The sequence below is a fragment of the Symphodus melops genome (genome assembly GCF_947650265.1).
Source record: "Symphodus melops genome assembly, chromosome: 22".
Lineage (NCBI taxonomy): Eukaryota > Metazoa > Chordata > Actinopteri > Labriformes > Labridae > Symphodus > Symphodus melops.
The window spans coordinates 3,721,830-3,738,640 of NC_136712.1; the positions used below are offsets into that span (position 1 = coordinate 3,721,830).

Consider the following 16,811-nt stretch of genomic DNA (forward strand, 5'->3'; position numbering starts at 1 on the left):
AGTTTTCATTTGAATGGGTTCATTTGTTTGTGAGAATGAATAGTGTAAACGCTGAAATCCAATTCTTAGTCAATTCTATTCTGAATATCTGTCTTTGCTTTGCCTTCTGGGTATTTAACAGCGGAGTAGTACTGTTTATTTGTGAATTCCCGAAAGCACATCGAGTTTACATTTGCATGAAAATGTGATATACAAGTAGAATTGAATTGAAATAAACACGACTTTGTTTTAGCAAAATAAAACACTGTGAAGGTGCATCCTTGTTATTATCCTTCCATAAGGAAGACATACATTAATAAACATGTGGAAGATCAAAGTTTTATTGCTGCTGACTTTGTTCCCAAACCTGCACATGCAGGGAAATCTCCACATGATATCTTTATAACAACCAATCAATTGTATCAGCATAACAAATCAAGATAAGCTTGGCAATTTACTTTTGGAGGGATAAAGTGTAATGCATTTTAAGGTCCAACCTGAAACTACACAACCACAAGAACAGATAAGCTTCTTTTCATGTCTCTGCACAAAGAGAATATGTTTTATAATTTATATTGTTCCCCTTTTTCTGTTTCTGCAAAGACTGTTATGCAACAAAGCAAGGGAGAAACGTGTAGAGGAAGAAGTGGTAAAAATATAGAGGAGGATTAATAAGAATTTAGACAGCAAAAAAAAACAAATTAAATGTTGTCTTCTGTGAACTTCTTTTGAACTTCATCGTCCTCCTCCTCCTTCTTCAACCTTTCTCCCCTGCCTATTGAAGCGCTTATCACTTGCTCAGATAGTGTTTTCTGATACCTCAAGGGGACGTCTCTCGGCTGTACCTTACCCTTTTCTCCTTATATGACTTCCTTTACAGAGGGTCCCTGGACACCTGCCAGAGGTGTCTGTACCTTTACCTGGCCTGAGCTGCTCTGTCAGCTTCACTGATGGTACAGCCTGCTCTGCTTCTCCTCGTGCTGCTTGCTGCCAGAACACAAACACAGACTGCCTGCACGTACCGGCACACACTCACACAGACAGAAGGAGAACAGGCTGCCTGGCAGAAAGACGGACCTACGGAGGGAAAAAACGCACAACAACCATGGGCTGCTGTAACATTAGTTGCGGGCTGATAGCCGGAGCTGTGTTTGGGGCTGCGATTGCCATCTTCGGAGGCGTCCTTATCCCGCTGGGGAACAGCATCATTGATGGGACGGTGAAGAAGGTATGGTGCTCAGTTTCACCCCGCTTTGGAAATTATAGTGAGTGGCACAGAGTGTTTGATAGTGAGTGTGTACGCTGAGATCAAGGTGAACCGGGAGAAATGACAGGGAAGAGGCGTGCGTTTTGGGAGGCTGGTAAACAAGCTGTGCAGGAAAAAGCCAAGAGTGCCTTCTTTTCATCTATCAAAAAAAAAAAAAAAACCAGCATCTGTGCTTCTCCGTTGGCAATGTAGAGAAATATATATATTTTTGGACCTTTTTTGATATCAGAGCATCCTCCCTTTTTCATGTATCAGCGGGGCAGCTGGCCTGCTGGCAGTCTTCTTGAGGCTTGTTAAAAATAGACTGTCTGTGTGTCTGCTGGGTTTAGGAATCCGTCGTTGAGCCTGGAACCACAGCATATGACAACTGGGTGGCTACAGGGGGAAAGGTGTACAGGCAGTTCTGGTTTTTTGACGTGAAAAACCCAATTGAGATTTTACAATATGGAGCAAAACCTGTAGTAGTGGAAAAAGGACCATACACGTACAGGTAAGGCAGATTTCTTTGCCTCTTTCGTATCATTTTGGGGTCACTCTCTTTCTTCTAAAACTCCAATGTTTCACCATTTCATATCTCTCCTGGGATACATTTCAATGTCTAAGTAAGATCCCTTCCCCTCCTTCAGGACAAGATATCTTCCCAAAGACAATATCACATTCAACCCGAATCACACTGTCTCCTTCCTGCTGCCTTTTGGAGCCATCTTTGAGCCGTCCATGTCTGTGGGACCGGAGGAAGACAAAGTCACCTCCCTCAACCTGGCTGTAGCTGTAAGTGAGTGCGACCCCGCCGTGCCGTGATCTCTGACTCGACTCAGCCCTGCTGTTATGACTTAACATGCCGCATTATCAAGGCCAAAATGGGAACATGCCAAATCAAGCTGATGCTCTGTGGTGGGTTGCAGTGGTCTGCACTTACTGGTGTTTCCCAACCTTTTTAGCTTGTGACCCTCTGTGGCAGCTAATTTGAGAACCGTTAGGACCACAGAGTGATTTCTTACTTGCTCTTACACATCTGTACATTATGTACTTTGACTAGCTTTTATCCTTTACCCTACATGTTTAACATAGCCAGGAGATTTAAATTGTGACCCCATAGAGAGCCATGTTGGAAACCTAGAAACCAGTGCAGTATATTATATGGTGTTTGAAAAGGATGTCTCAGAACAAAATTACATTTGCTCGGGGCAAGCTGAAGATTGTAATTACAGGCTACCATAGGCTCCCAGTGTTGAGGCAACAGCAGAGTTTCCAAAGAGATAAAAATACTTTTTGTTTTGATGAAGCGTTGCAGCATATTAACATGAGTCTTTTCAAACACTTCTTTCAATGAAACAAAATAAGCTAAATTATCTAACTGATAAAAAAAAAAGTATGTGATAATGCATATATTTTATTGTCGTGTCTTACAGTATTATCTCATTAACCCACAACAAATTGTGACAAGTCATTGTATAGACCATTTGGCAACCATTTGGTGTTGTAAAATGAATGAATGAAAATCATTTCACAAAAACAAACTTTTACAATTTTAACTGCATTTTTTTTGAAAAGGTAGCTCGCTTGATTCGCTGGCATGTGAGCAACAATTATGCTAATGTCTATGTTTCCTCCAGTTTGGACCTTACAACGTATTGATGTTTCATGTTTCTTGCCTCAATACTGGTTGTTTTGCCGGAGTCTGTGTTTTTTCTATTCTCTAGGCTACAGTGGTGTTGACAGCTGCAAAGTCAGCAAGACCCACAGTCACACAAGAAGAAGAATTAATGTGAAAAAAAAACAACAACAAAAAAAACGAGAACCTTTTGTCCCTTAACTGTCATCTAAACAAAGGAAATAACTTAGCCATGAGAGACTTCTTAAATTAGAAACATATTCATGATTTAAATCTTGCACTGTCTCATCCAAAGAAAAAAAATATTCTGAACAAGTTTTTTTTTTTTTTTTTAATAAAATCAAGGTATTGGCATCTCTGTTTTCGGTGCTATTTTTTGATAGGAGGCTACAAGACTGGCTTTAGGAAAACTCTGCTACAATGCATCACATTTTAACAATGATATCAAATATTGTACATGGTTCCTTCCCAAATAAAATAATTTAAATTACATTAACATAACAAAGAATATAAATAATTTATCAAATTAAACTACTCAGGGGCCGTAATTGAGCTAAAGGATAAAATGAAACTCATAACATAGTTGTGGTTGTTTAACATGAGTCTGGTCCTGTCAGAAAGAGAGTCAGGGTGTCTGCCTGTTTAATCTGCTTAATATGGCCAAGTGCTCATGGAGGATTCATGTCAAGTCTTTTAACTGATATAACAAAGAGCATGTGCCTTGAAATGAAATGTGTTATGAATCGGTGCAATACAATTAAAACAAGAATTACTGATTGGTTGACTTCAAAACTGTTCCAATACAAGGGTTAAGAAGCATTCTTTCAGCTCAATTGGTAAACATTAACTATATCTAACATTATTATGTTAGATATTTTGGATGACCTCTGTATGTCAGAGTGACATTAACATGCTGCCATGTTAGAGTCTGGAAATTATGAACCACTGATAAGTCATAATGTCAAAACACATAATGTCTTTGTTTATGGCTACAATGAAAATATCTCTTCAAACTTGATAATGTTCAAAAGATGACGCAAAGTAATTTCACTGAAAGCCTCTAATTGTCTGTCATTATGTAATAAAACAGCCACATCAGGCTTATCTCCTCAGGTAACTGTAGCAGTTGTGTGCACAGTGTATCTATCATTACCAAGCCATACTGGTGCCATTTAGAACTGGCACTTCTATCAATGAGGAAATTAAAAATGTACTGCGTGCTATCTAATATAAAAAATTAATGTTCTGGTTTTATTTTTTTTTCCCAGGGAGCTTATTCACTGATTCCAACAGTGCTACATTCAGTGCTGGAGAATATGATAAAGTCAAGCAACTCCTCCTTGTTCCAACGCCGCACAGTCAAGGAAATACTGTGGGGTTACACAGACCCCTTGTTGAAAGGTCCTATGGGCTTATTTGTACCTGTAAGTACAAGTATATAATTGTCATATTAAAAAAAAACCCATAAAATATCCCAGATATAGATCTGAAATTATATCATTTTATCAGTGTGTTAAATGAAATATATGTCCCTTAGTACAATGGAACCTATGATGGTTTTTACAATGTCTTCACTGGAAAGGATGACATCACTAAAGTTGGAAAAATTGACAGATGGCGAGGACAAAAGTGAGTCTGATTATGAATGAAGTTTAGAAGACATCAACAACATGTTTTGATACAACTGATTTCAGACTTAAACCCTGCGAAAATTTCATTTTCTTTCCAAAGGAGCTTAAGTTTCTGGGGTGACAGGTACTGTGACATGATTAACGGGACAGGTATGTTTGAATTGACCCCCAAGGACAAATAAAGTTTTTTTTTTAATTGAATTGAATATGTTTCGATCCATGGCAACATATTTTGTAAAAGAAAGCTCCATGGCTTTTTGACTGTGGCAAGTTATCTTTTCTCAATCACTCAACTTTTTTTTTTAGATGCTTCATCATTCCCTCCCTTCGTGGACAAGAAGAAGCCTCTCTATTTCTTCTCATCAGACATCTGCAGGTGATTAAGTGTTTGGTTTTGTGGGACTTTGTTTAACTGATTGTGTAATAATGTTGCATCGTAGCCTGGAAACTGCAGCCTTTGAACTTTCCTTTCAGTGACCACTAGAGGTCAGAGCTTTCCAATGCACAATATAGCCAAAGATGACAGAGCATACAGAGCGTCCATTGCAAGACACATTTTGGACAAATGTCTGTGTTGTTTCACTCTCAGGTCTGTGTCAGCTGGCTTTGAGGAGAGCCTAGATCTAATGGGTATCGAGGTGTACCGCTTTAGCCTGCAGCCAAACACCCTCGCCTCTCCTACAGTCAACCCAGATAACCAGTGTTTCTGCAGAGACCCAAAGACCACCAAGGATTGCACCTTAGCGGGAGTTCTCGACATCAGCTCCTGTCAAGATGGTCAGTCTAGATTTACCGTTTTTACCATTATTAGGTTGTTTAAGCGTAGCAGTGTTGCATGTTAAATCACCTTTGGTTTCATGCAAACAGGAAAACCCATCTACATCTCTCTGCCCCACTTCCTGCATGGCAGTGCAGAGCTGAGAGAGACTGTACTGGGCCTCCATCCCAGCGAGGAGCATCATGTTACCTACATGGATGTGGAGCCTGTAAGAGCTTTTAACGTTCATCTTAATGAGTTCTAAGTTTAAGATGCCTAAACCTATTTACAAATTATTTTGTTGTACTTTTGTGTTAGATAACCGGGTTCACCTTGAGGTTTGCAAAGAGGATTCAAGTGAATATGATGTATGGACCGTCAAAAGTTATCACGTAAGTTGTACTTCACCTTTTTAAAAAGAAAAGTTTTAGTGACTCTGAATAAGAGTTAGAGCTCAAGATGGATACAACTCGTATGCCTTTATAGCCTAACTTAGCATAAAGGCTGAATATACAACACTATTAAAAAAAACTATGTCAATATGTTTTTAGTAGGTTTCAATGTTCTGGACTGCAATTCTAACCTGGTGCTAGCTGTAGCATCATATTCTACGGGGCAATATCCCCTCAATAATTTCTTAACACCAGCGAGAACTTTCAATGTTCAATGCATATATTTTTGCCTAGCCTAGCTTAGCATACAAACTGCATTGAGCAAATGGATGGATGGACTTTATTTTTTAGCTTAGCCCTTTTTATGCTTCTACAAAAATAGTTAAGTTGAAAATGAAAAGCAGTGGTTTTGGTTTTCAAAGGTTCCAAATGATCATTTAGCTTATAAGAGTAGTATGCTTTCTGTGACGCAATCCCGCTGCTAGCTGTAGCATGAACTGCTTTTGAAAAAAATAATGCTAATTCTCCAGTTTCAATATTCTCCTCGAGTCCCTGCAATGTGAAATGTTCAACGTATGTTTGAGACTAGCTTCGCAAAAAGTCTACATGGACCACAAAGGTTAACGGCTACGCTAACTTGCTAATACCTATAGCAGCACCTTCTTTGTGGCCAGGATCATATCTTAAAATGACACATAAGAACTTTCAAAGGGTTTCCTTGGTCTTTGCAAATATTTTTTATGTAAATAATATTTTCAATGTCTTTGTGTGCCAACAAATATACAGACGGCTTACTATAGCTCTTAAATGATAAGCAAAGACATTTTTCTTGGTTTAAGTAAAAAATAGCTCTCAATGGCTCACCTGATTTTGCAATCTCAAACACCCTCTGCCATTGGAGGTGAGGAAATTGCCCTCTCCATTATTTTTACAATGTGAGCATGGGACCCTGGGAACTTTCACATTTACCACACAGACACCAGAGTGGCATTTTCTCTTCTAGCTCTGAGCAAGAAAATAAACTAGCACATTTCCCAAAATATATTTCCCTCCCTACATGTTGTGGATGTATCTCTGCTGTCACTGTCAAACAAAGGCAAAAAAAAGAAAGACAGTTTGAGACAGAATCATGCTCTGAATACCAAGTAACAAACTCCTTTTCCACAGGGTGCTGAAGAAAGTCAAGGATTATACCGTGTTCCCTGTTGTTTGGCTGAACGAGGTAAGATAAAAAAAAAGTCAAGGCCTGCGGCCATGAAGTGTTTACTCTGCTAGCGTGGCATGCATGCTAATCAGTCACTGTCTCTCTCCCTGTCTCCATCCATACACCTAGACGGCTTCGTTGGATGAGGAAACGGCAGACATGTTTAAGAAGGAGCTAATCTCACGGGTCAATTTATTGGATATAATACAGAAGGCACTGATGGGTGTAGGCTCGGCCATCTTTGTACTTTGTCTCATCTCCTTTTGCATATTCAGGAAGACAAACAACCAAGTCAAAATAGTATAGATAGATACTTTATTGATCCCGAGGGAAATTCAAGTACTGAATGTGAATGAATCACAGAGAAGTTTTTGTTGTGTGTGGGTTTGCAGAGCATAGTGAAATTAAGCTGCTAAGGAACATCAAACCTTTTGATATGGACTTGCACTTTTTTGTAATTTCAGTGTTATTTATAATGTCGAACCTCCTTTGATACAAGGAGGAGGATAACTGTGATTTGTGCAAAGCCCAAGACCTGAACTGCTTTGCTGAGTATTAGTTTATTTGCAAACACTGTAACTTTGACTCAATCAGGGATTTCTTGAAAAAGAGAAGACGGAGATTCCTCTTAACTGTCAGGTTTGGTAATCAACACAGAGGAGGAAAGCGTTTGACATCTTGTGAAAGAAATGTACAATCGGATCTTAGGCAAATGAATACTTTGCTGAACTAGTGTCTTCAAAGTAAATAAAAGATGTAAAGGAGTGTTTTCATTTGCTCATATTAGATTGTTTCCTCTCGGCAACAGCCTATGAAAATATATCTTCCTTCGACCCAAATACAGCAGAGACTTTTCTGCTGCTGAACAAACCTCTGTATTGTGGACGCTGAAACAGTATTATTTAGTTTCCTCTTTACCTTGAGTGGCCCATAAATCAAAAAGAGTAATATAAGTGGCCTTAGGGATGATTATATTTTGGTTATGAATGTACTTGGGTTTGTTTGGTGAGAAAGCAGTACGTCAACCCCGCAGGAAGCCTCACTTCAGTTTTATGGGTTTTAAATGACCCTACTTGGCCTCCTGGGTCCCTTTGGTTCCAGTGTTGAGTTCGAAACTGACATGTCACACGTCTGAGGGAGGTTTTCATTTAAATTAAAACAGACACCCATTGTGGCAGTGTGACTTGCAGCTTTGAAGTACAACAGGCACCGTCTAAAATGTCTGAAATTTGCGATAAAAAGCTGAAAAGACAAAGCCTTAATTAAGACTTTAATGGTTTGTCATTACATTTTTGTCAATAGTGGTACCTCCCTCTGTACAGTAAAGCGTAAGCCATTAGCCTGTTAGCTCACCTTAAGCTAAAAAATCTCACAGCCAACCCTTTGTGAAACTGCAATCTGTTGAACTCTTACTTAAACAACTTATTGTTTTAACACCTTGTCAGGAGTTCTGTTTCTAGTTGTAGTTGTCCCGCTAAGCTAATCTAAGAAGCTGCTGGCAGTGAATTCATCTTTAGTGTCCAGACATTAAGAGTTGCATCATGCATGGAATCCATGACAGATGATTTATTGGCCAATAACAGAAAGATGACAGTTTGAGAAATTGCAGTAATAAAATATCAGTCAATGAATTACATTATCTTTCTTTAAAAATGAATCTTTATCTGAACAGATTTATTTCGGCTATCATGACATTAATAAATACAAATACATATGTTTCATAAAATTACACTGATATGAAGCTGACAGGAAGCTGCTGGTCACACAGTTTTATTAACATTGAGCAGTGATATCCGTGGGGGAACTGGACATTGGAAGTCTTTTTTCTCTCAAAATGAAAATCATAATGTATATCTCTACAATTTGCAGATACAGTCATAGTTGGCGAAATAAGTTGAATTTATATACACAATAAAAAACACATTTCCACAAAACTTGGCACAACATTAAATTAAACAGACTAAACACAAAATACTCTGTACACGAGGAACAAATAATCTCTATCTACAACTATGCTTAAGAAAGCTTCTAAAAAAGTATTCACATATGTCAAATGGTTTATGTGAGTGATTCTCAACTGGTGGGTTGGGACCCAATGGTCTTTTGTCAGATGTTTTACATTGTCTAAAAAAAAATATAATAATATAGGGTGGAAGCTGTAAACTGCAAAAACTGCACAATTTTAAAATAAAATCAGGCTGATGGAAAATAAATCAGAAATTTGAGTCACAATTTTTCAGGAAATGGTGATGGGTCCTGGTGTGAGACGAGTTGAGAACCACTGGTCTATGAAACTATCCCGTTTGTAATAACTCTTTATGAGTTTTTGTCGTTTTAGAATTTATGAAAAATATGGATCCAATGAAGGATACTGTCACGTTTCAGGATTTATTAACCATATTTCCAGTTTTTTAACGAGATAAATTGCCTGTTACACAAATGCAATCCAGGTAAAGGATGGAGAGACTGTTCTATCACTGATGAATCTCTATAAACATGCTTAGGTACTGGAGACAGAAGAGATATAATACAATATACAGCTGAATTACAGTGAGGCACACTCCCCTAGAAGTACATCTGAGCAATGGGAATAAATACGAGAGAGTTCAGACAAAATGTCTGCAGAAGCTCACACTGAGTTTCATATTTTTCTCATAATGTTATTACTATTCTTGTTGATTTAACACCAGGACTTGATGATGAGTTTGGCCTTTGTACTTACACATTTTACTTGTAATATAACACTTTTTATGTGGACGGCTTGCCATCTGTGCTCTCAATGAACAGTGGTATTGTAGGCAGTAGGCGCAGCTGTCAGCTTGAGAAAGAAAAACTTTTCTTTTTCTCCCAAATTGACTTTTTCTGACCTTTTCATTTCATTTTCTATGAGCTGGGACACTTCTCTAAGTTTAAGGTCATATAGAAATGTGAGCAGGTTTTAATAAAATGCAAGCATCATACTTTGAGATAGCGCTCACTTTTGTTCCTTTTGAATCTCTTCAAGGATGATTTCAAATGACTCTCTTTTCCAACAAAGAACAAATCCATTGTGACATTATATCTGGAAGGTCAAATTTCCTCTTTTAAATTCTTAAATAAAAAAAGATAATTAACCATAGCAGCGTCTCAAGGTGTAGTGAAGAACACAGATTTTTAAGCCGCACTCTTAACGGGGGCCTTGTACTGCGGTGGCCGCAGCGAACGGACGGCTTGTGCGTGCATGTGTGTTATTGTAGTTCACAGCCATCTGGGTCACAGTACCTCATGCAAGAAAAAAAACAAAATAAACTATCCGAATGATTCCCCACAACCTCGTCCTCATTTAACTGTACATCCACAGTGAAGTTCTGCAGTTTGAGATGAGAGTTGGAAAATAAGGATTATGGTTTGAGATTATGGTCTGTGTCTGTGTCACACCTGTGGGAGGTGATTACGACGGTTGCGGCTCTTCCTCCGGTCCAGCAGCGGCTTCAGTTTGGCCAGGTCCCCCCTGAGAGGTCCGGGTGGCGGAGGTGGCTGCTGCAGCTGCCTCTGCTGTAGCTTCTGGAGCTCCTTCCTCTCTTTGCAGTATTGCTGCACAGCTACGCTCTCTGCTGGACTGAAGGCTGCCAAAAGGACCTTCGGGTGCAGCGAGCTGGCCCAGGCCCATGGCGACTGCTGTTTGTCCGTCAGCACGCTCACCATTGCCTCGCTCATCACTCGCAGGCGGATCTTGGCGAGGGTGCGCTTGAAGCCGTTCTCCGTGGTCAGGCAGTAGTAGAGGCCCTGGTCGGACAGCTGGACGGAGCGGATGAGGAGGCCGTGCTCGGTGGAGAGGACACGATCACTCAGCTTTACCTGTGGTTGGAAAAATAAAGTGTCAAAACTCCATCCACAACCGAGTAAAAGGAAAGTCTGGGTTTTAAATGTTTTAGACTCCAGTAAATGCAACAGCCTTTTTACTATTCACAAACATCAAATTCAGTCTTAAGTGACTAACGACTCCAATGACTACAGTCCATAAAACTAAAGTGATTTATTTTAAGGCCAAGTTCTTGTCTCATGGGAGATCGGCTATAAAAAAGGCCATTACTCTGAGTCTACTCCGCAGAGGTGAGCTCTAAATCGATAAAAGATGTGTCTTTATCAAGCAGACGCACGCTCGCCCAGCTTGATTTAATTTTCCTCAGCCTTTTAAAGGGGTTAAAGGGGTGTCAAATATTTGCAAAGCCTTTCCCAGCTGAGAGGCCAATCATTAGTCAAGGTCCATATGTTGGATTTGATCATCGTCCGTTATGATGCCTGGCCGACTTTAAGTACTTGTTGTGTCATTCATCTGGCATTCATCTGTCCATGCAAGTCTTTTTCAAGCATGTTGTGTCATACTGCTGCTATGTCATGTTTAATAGTCGATGCTATCCTCAATGATGTGACCAAAACAACTGAGTAAGTCCCTGTGGATGCGGAAAAAGGACATTTAATCAGTGATATCGCTCAAGCTGTTAATTGCATCCTTGGCTTCATTACAGCTGTTACTTTGACCTCTCTAAATGTCCAACTGACCTCTTTCCTCCTGTCATTGTCCCTCTGAATCAACCAGCGAATAGAGGCCTGAGGAGACTTGGGAATGCACTCGAGGAAGGTGGTGTTGTTTTTCACTCCGTACTGTGTCATCTCCACAGCGTTTCTGTAGGCTAAGACACACACACACACACAGTCAACAGACGTCACATCAGACGTCACTTGATGACAGACACAAACCCCGCAGACGGACTCAAATCCGTCTGAAGTCCCAGCAGTGAGAGTGAAATGTTGACACAAAGCTCAGCCTCACACTGGCAGCTCAACCAAACCCCACCCACACATCTTCAGCTTCCAAAGACAAGCAAAACAAAACATCATTACGTCGCACCAGCACAGTTTCGTCTCATTAGCTGTCGTTTTTGATGCAGCTGAATGGCTCATCACACAGCTGGATCTGTGACAGAGTTGTGACTAATTAGTGGTAATAGCCATATGGTTTGTTCCCCAAGCTTGTGTTAATTTAGGGATAAAAACTGGTTGCGGAAATGGAACACTCGAGGGAGCAAACCCTCTCCTTTCATTACAGTGCAGCCTCCCTCCTGCCGACTGTGTGGTTTTCAAGGAATGCTGTGTGGTACCTGCACTCAAAACATCCACAAACATACAGCACAGTGCTAAAGCTGCAGCTTTGGTGAGGGTATCATTTAATTAAGGTGTCATTTTCAAAGGTCTTTTCACAAACAAAATCTGATTAAACATTGAACATTTGAAGCTGCATTACTTGCTGTGTGGGGCATAACTTTAAAACAAGCTAAAAAACCCTGCACTTTGATATTTTTATTAACATTTAAAATCTCCTTAAACTGCAATGAATAACAAGTTAGACAAACAATACCTATTTAAGCATCCCGAGGATGCAAGCAACATAAGAATTAATTTAGTTTCTGTATAAATTAAGCAGACGTCAGTTGAAGTCCTCACAAATGGCATTGAAACGAGAAAGTGTGTTTGTTCGTTAAGTCCCCACAATAATATGAAGTGTGGGTCAGAGTCCCAATAAAGACATTTACCTTATCAATTAAGGTCCCCACAATGATGTAGAAACCAGAAAATGTGTGAGTTAAAGTCCTCACAAAGATATTAAAACCAGAAAATGTGTGTGAGTTAAAGTCCTCACAAAGAACTTAAAACCAGAAAGTGTGTATGAGTTAAAGTCCTCACAAAGAACTTAAAACCAGAAAGTGTGTGTGAGTTAAAGTCCTCACAAAGATATTAAAACCAGAAAGTGTGTGTGAGTTAAAGTCCTCTCACAGACATCTTTCTGGAGTGTGTAGCTTTTTAGTCCTTCGGGTTAGTGTTACGTTCTCACACTTAATTTGGATATTAAACCAAACCAAAGTGTTTATGTAGCTTGTCTTTGCTAGCTTATTAATATTTTCACATTATATTCAGTAGAAAACAGAATAAGCATGCAGTTGCAAAGTTGACAACACTGTAATCTTAATATCTAAAATCATCCATGAATGAGTGACAACATTGACATAACAGAGTGGTTTGATCCTTCACTTAAAGAGAATACCTTTCAGGTTGAATCCTCTGCATTGAGTAAGTGGATTTCCATGCATAATGTCCTGCCTCCTGCTTCTCCTGCAAAAAAAAAGGAAATAGTGCTGTGAGTATAAATAAACTGTTTCTAAATTCAGAAAAATACACAATCATAGCAACCTTTCTCCTCGAATGTGAGTCTCACATTAAAAATATGGACGGAGCCAAAACAATACAAGGAAAATCTGACTGTTTTTCCGCTCAGTGCTGCACACTCATATAACACAGTTAGAGGAAACGGGCATGTAAACAGCTGACACGTTTCAAAGCCGGGCTAAGCTTTTGTTTGGTGACCAAACTAAACTTGACCTCTTTCTGACTGGAATGTCGAGAGACAGACAACCAGTCCTTAAAAGAGTCCAGAGAGGTTCGGGTTTTTTGAAGTGAGGTGTCGCTCATACCTCCTTGTCTGTGTTATGTCTAGACAGACGGAAAGAAACAACAAAAGCAGAATTAGGGACATGGCTTACATTGAAGTGTCTACAGAGGGATCCCAGTCAAGATTGCTTTGTACTCACAAGCTGTTAGCAGCAACTATTCATACCACATTTATACATCTAGCAAAACCACAGCATGTTTGTTGGGACCATTTTTTCAAAGTTTTTTGTTTAACTTGTAAAAAGGTGTCTATTGTAAGCCAAACAGCTCACGTGATTCTAATCAATAATGGGGCAAAATTAAAGAACAATACACACAGTACAATACATAATCTATACTATTTAAAAAATATGCACTATGTTTAACATTAAAGTAAAAATAACTTATTAACGCGTTATATTACTGCAGAGATGACTACGATCTATCTGCCCTCATTGACACTGAAAAATGAGTTTGAATAGCTTTCATGCTATTGCCTACTCTCTTTATTGCCCAGAGAAAAATCCCTTTTGGACACTAAATACTGCATGCAATTTAAAAGGTAAAGAACCGCACTTATAAACCCTTAAACTGAAAACTTTTGTTTACCTTTTGCCGGTTGGATAGAAGCGAGAGCAAGTGAGCCCGTCCCAGGCACAGTAGGGGTCCCGGGCAAGGCAGCAGTCAGCGCAAGCGGAGCCGTAAGCGTGACAGCGGTGTAGGGAGACCTGCGAGACCCCGAACTCGGAGCTGACGTACAGCTGTTGCTGCAAAGCAAACAGTTCAAATGTCAGCCGCCCTGTTTGTCTTAATAAATGGCCGGCTGACAGGAAAATGAGGCAGAGCGCCGAAACAATTATGGCTTATTATTTCCTTGCCTCTGGGAGGCTTATCATGCACAGGAGAGCTCTGTTCTGTGCATTACATAGAAGCCGCAGACAATGAATAACACATTACAACAATAAAAGTGCACTTAATGTGTAAGGAAAGGAAAGTTGGAAGGACACTTACTTTTTTTGAGGATATTCTCAAGTTTGTAACAGGGGCTTGATTCTACAAAAAAAAAAAAAAAAGGTTTTTTTAGACACTGTTGACAGTAATTTCTAGGGGGAAACATGTTCATATCTTTCTACAGTGACTGAAGGTTAGCTCGATACCACTCTAAACATCACTGCTAAATACTAAGCTAGCACTATAGAGACGGTTAATGCCCAGACATACTTGGAAACAGCTAGTTTAGCGCTGACTGAATGTAACAAAACCATTTACAATGACATGTGAGCACTATAAAAATAGACAAAATATATAAAAATAAGACACACTCTCTATATAAAAACCCTCCTGTAATGCTTTTTTGAAATACACAGATACAGATGCTGTAAGTGGACCCTTAATACACGAAGGCTGGATTTAATAGGCATTTATAAGTTCGGCTAAAACAGCAGCTAGCAATAACTTCTTATTAAAAGTTAGCTCCATTAAAGACCCCCTGTTCTTACTTGACATTATGACAAGTATTTTCAATGAACGAGGCAGCTTTTGTACTTTTTTTCTAAAAGAAAAAAACCATGACAGAGTTGGTAGCTTTATAACAAAAAGCTTCTTGCCAAATTCTTTGTCTCATTCCAAAAGAAAAATATTCTGTCTTTTGAGAGTAAATCTGTTCTTATTGGACTGCAGTCCAGGTCGGATCACAGGTTGATCACACTTAAGAGATTTAAGTGAAGATAAAACGGCTCGGTTCTCTCAGGACAACAACCAGACCCCTTTGCAGCATGTGAGCCTGTTTCCCATCACTCCCTGCTGCACTCCACAGCAGAACATCCATCTCCTGAATGCCACCCTGCCTTTGTCTGTCTGTCTGGCCTTGGCCTTTGTGTTGCGGCCAAGCTAACCCTCCTCCACCTCCTCTACCACATCCCTGCCTTTGATTTTAGCGGTGAAATGGGATGAAAGTCAGAGCGGAATAAAGAAAGACAAGGGGGGGGTGGGGGGGGGACAGACAGCTGACCTTAAACACTTCCAGCTCCTCCAGTATTAGATCTTCGTGCAGGGAATGATTGCTGGGCAGCACAATCACCTTCTGTACTGTACCTTTATCTGGTGGGGGCAGAAAGCAGACATGTTATGAGTTGTTCCTTCACACATGCGCTTCACAACCGTGTGAAACAGATACCGAAACTAGAATCCATAAAATTAGAGCAAAATAAACTCCAAGTATGTTTTCTGCCAATGTTTGCTTTTGAATTAGACACGATCAGTTTTCATAGTCAAAATCAACTGAGGTAGGAGTGGGAATGGAAGCTCTTAAGCCCGCACAAGGGAGGACAAGGGCCACGAAAAGGGCAATGTATAACCCGCCCACAATCAACGCGGCTGTTTTGACCTGGGAGTTTGAGCGGCAGGGAAAGGATAGGGAGTTACAGTAACGGGCTCCTGGAAATGCAAGATAAGAGTGTCTCCCTCATCCCTCAAACAAAAGCAGCATCTCTGGGCACAGATATGAAAAGACAGAACTGGCTCTTCTTCCCGAATCCAAGCAGGCGAAAACAGAATGCAGAGGCTGTCTGATAAACACAAGCAGCTGTGAGAGAGTCCCAGAGCAGTTTGCTGAATGCAAACATGTGCACAAGTGGACCCGAAAGCGTGCATAATTCCACTCGTACACATATGCATTATTCTGTTTTACCACTTTTTTATAAGCACTTTGACATATTTTGTATTGTACACTGAAAAAAACCCTCACAGGTTACGACACCTGATTGAATAAACTGAGGTCAAAACAGGAAAAAGGACTTTGTCTTGACGCCCTGTCTGTGACCTTTTTGTGACAATATACACTGCATGCTGTGCCATGTGCCTTTCTGTCAAATCTGCAACCACACCCATCATGGACTATCTCTTCTGTTATCTGTTTACCAGCTGTATCAAATTGGACTCGACTTTGTAATCATTTACCTGACATGGCTCATACGACAGAAGTGTTGTATAAACATGCTCAGTGTAATGTCGTTGTATTTTAATCGGCTTCTAACTGACCTGTCTAGATTTGACAAAGAAATAAGTGAAGCCAACATGAAGCCTGTAACAAATACCGTGACAATTAAAAACTACAACCACTAAAATATAATCCTGCATATTCTAGTCGGAATTCTTCTTTCACAAGGTGAAATATTTGCTTACATATAAAAGAACACATCCTGTTATTTAATTTCAGTCAGACAATTCACATTTCTCATGAGCCAGTGGAGACACTGGGAACCTTGCAGGTTAGATAATTGGAAGGAGGTGTTGATGTTGCATTTCAAGTGTGAAATCAGCGCAGCTCGAATTGACTGCATGAACTAGCTCATACGCAATGCCTAGTGAATCTTTACATCGTAAAAAAATATATATGCGTCAGTCAGTAAAATCAAGTTTTGGTCAGCTCTATTACTTTGGAAAAATGAAGACTGTGGCCCAGAGAATAATCAATCTAGTATATACATCTGATGTTATTTT

The 16,811-nt window shown here is 39.8% G+C and overlaps 2 protein-coding genes across 12 annotated transcripts in view; one reads left to right on the forward strand and one right to left on the reverse strand.

Moving 5' to 3' along the window:
• Positions 1 to 875: 875 nt before the first annotated feature.
• Positions 876 to 7,614, forward strand: cd36 (CD36 molecule (CD36 blood group)). The gene is made up of 12 exons (XM_079335306.1): positions 876 to 1,207; positions 1,576 to 1,736; positions 1,873 to 2,017; positions 4,130 to 4,285; positions 4,399 to 4,490; positions 4,593 to 4,642; positions 4,799 to 4,868; positions 5,082 to 5,269; positions 5,360 to 5,478; positions 5,568 to 5,641; positions 6,809 to 6,863; positions 6,975 to 7,614. Exons 1-12 carry the CDS (start codon positions 1,085 to 1,087, stop codon positions 7,149 to 7,151), a joined length of 1,410 nt encoding a protein of 469 aa, XP_079191432.1. The 5' UTR covers positions 876 to 1,084; the 3' UTR covers positions 7,152 to 7,614.
• Positions 7,615 to 8,599: 985 nt separating this feature from the next.
• Positions 8,600 to 16,811, reverse strand: part of sema3c (sema domain, immunoglobulin domain (Ig), short basic domain, secreted, (semaphorin) 3C) — a 52,879-nt gene continuing 44,667 nt past the window's right edge. For all 11 annotated transcript variants that reach the window (XM_079335288.1, XM_079335289.1, XM_079335283.1 and 8 more), the window contains 6 exons: positions 15,322 to 15,410; positions 14,322 to 14,363; positions 13,920 to 14,077; positions 12,928 to 12,995; positions 11,388 to 11,518; positions 8,600 to 10,682 (listed from right to left, as the gene is read on the reverse strand). In XM_079335288.1, coding sequence (XP_079191414.1) covers positions 10,257 to 10,682; positions 11,388 to 11,518; positions 12,928 to 12,995; positions 13,920 to 14,077; positions 14,322 to 14,363; positions 15,322 to 15,410 — 914 coding nt within the window. In that variant the 3' untranslated portion in view covers positions 8,600 to 10,256. The remainder of the gene's footprint in view (positions 10,683 to 11,387; positions 11,519 to 12,927; positions 12,996 to 13,919; positions 14,078 to 14,321; positions 14,364 to 15,321; positions 15,411 to 16,811) is intronic.

Excerpts from the sequence above, each read along its gene's own strand:
- cd36 (XM_079335306.1), top strand. The coding sequence starts at position 1,085 with ATGGGCTGCTGTAACATTAGTTGCGGGCTGATAGCCGGAGCTGTGTTT. Across the intron at positions 5,270-5,359 it reads CATCAGCTCCTGTCAAGATG|GAAAACCCATCTACATCTCT; the intron begins GTCAGTCTAGAT and ends TCATGCAAACAG. Across the intron at positions 5,642-6,808 it reads GGACCGTCAAAAGTTATCAC|GGTGCTGAAGAAAGTCAAGG; the intron begins GTAAGTTGTACT and ends CCTTTTCCACAG.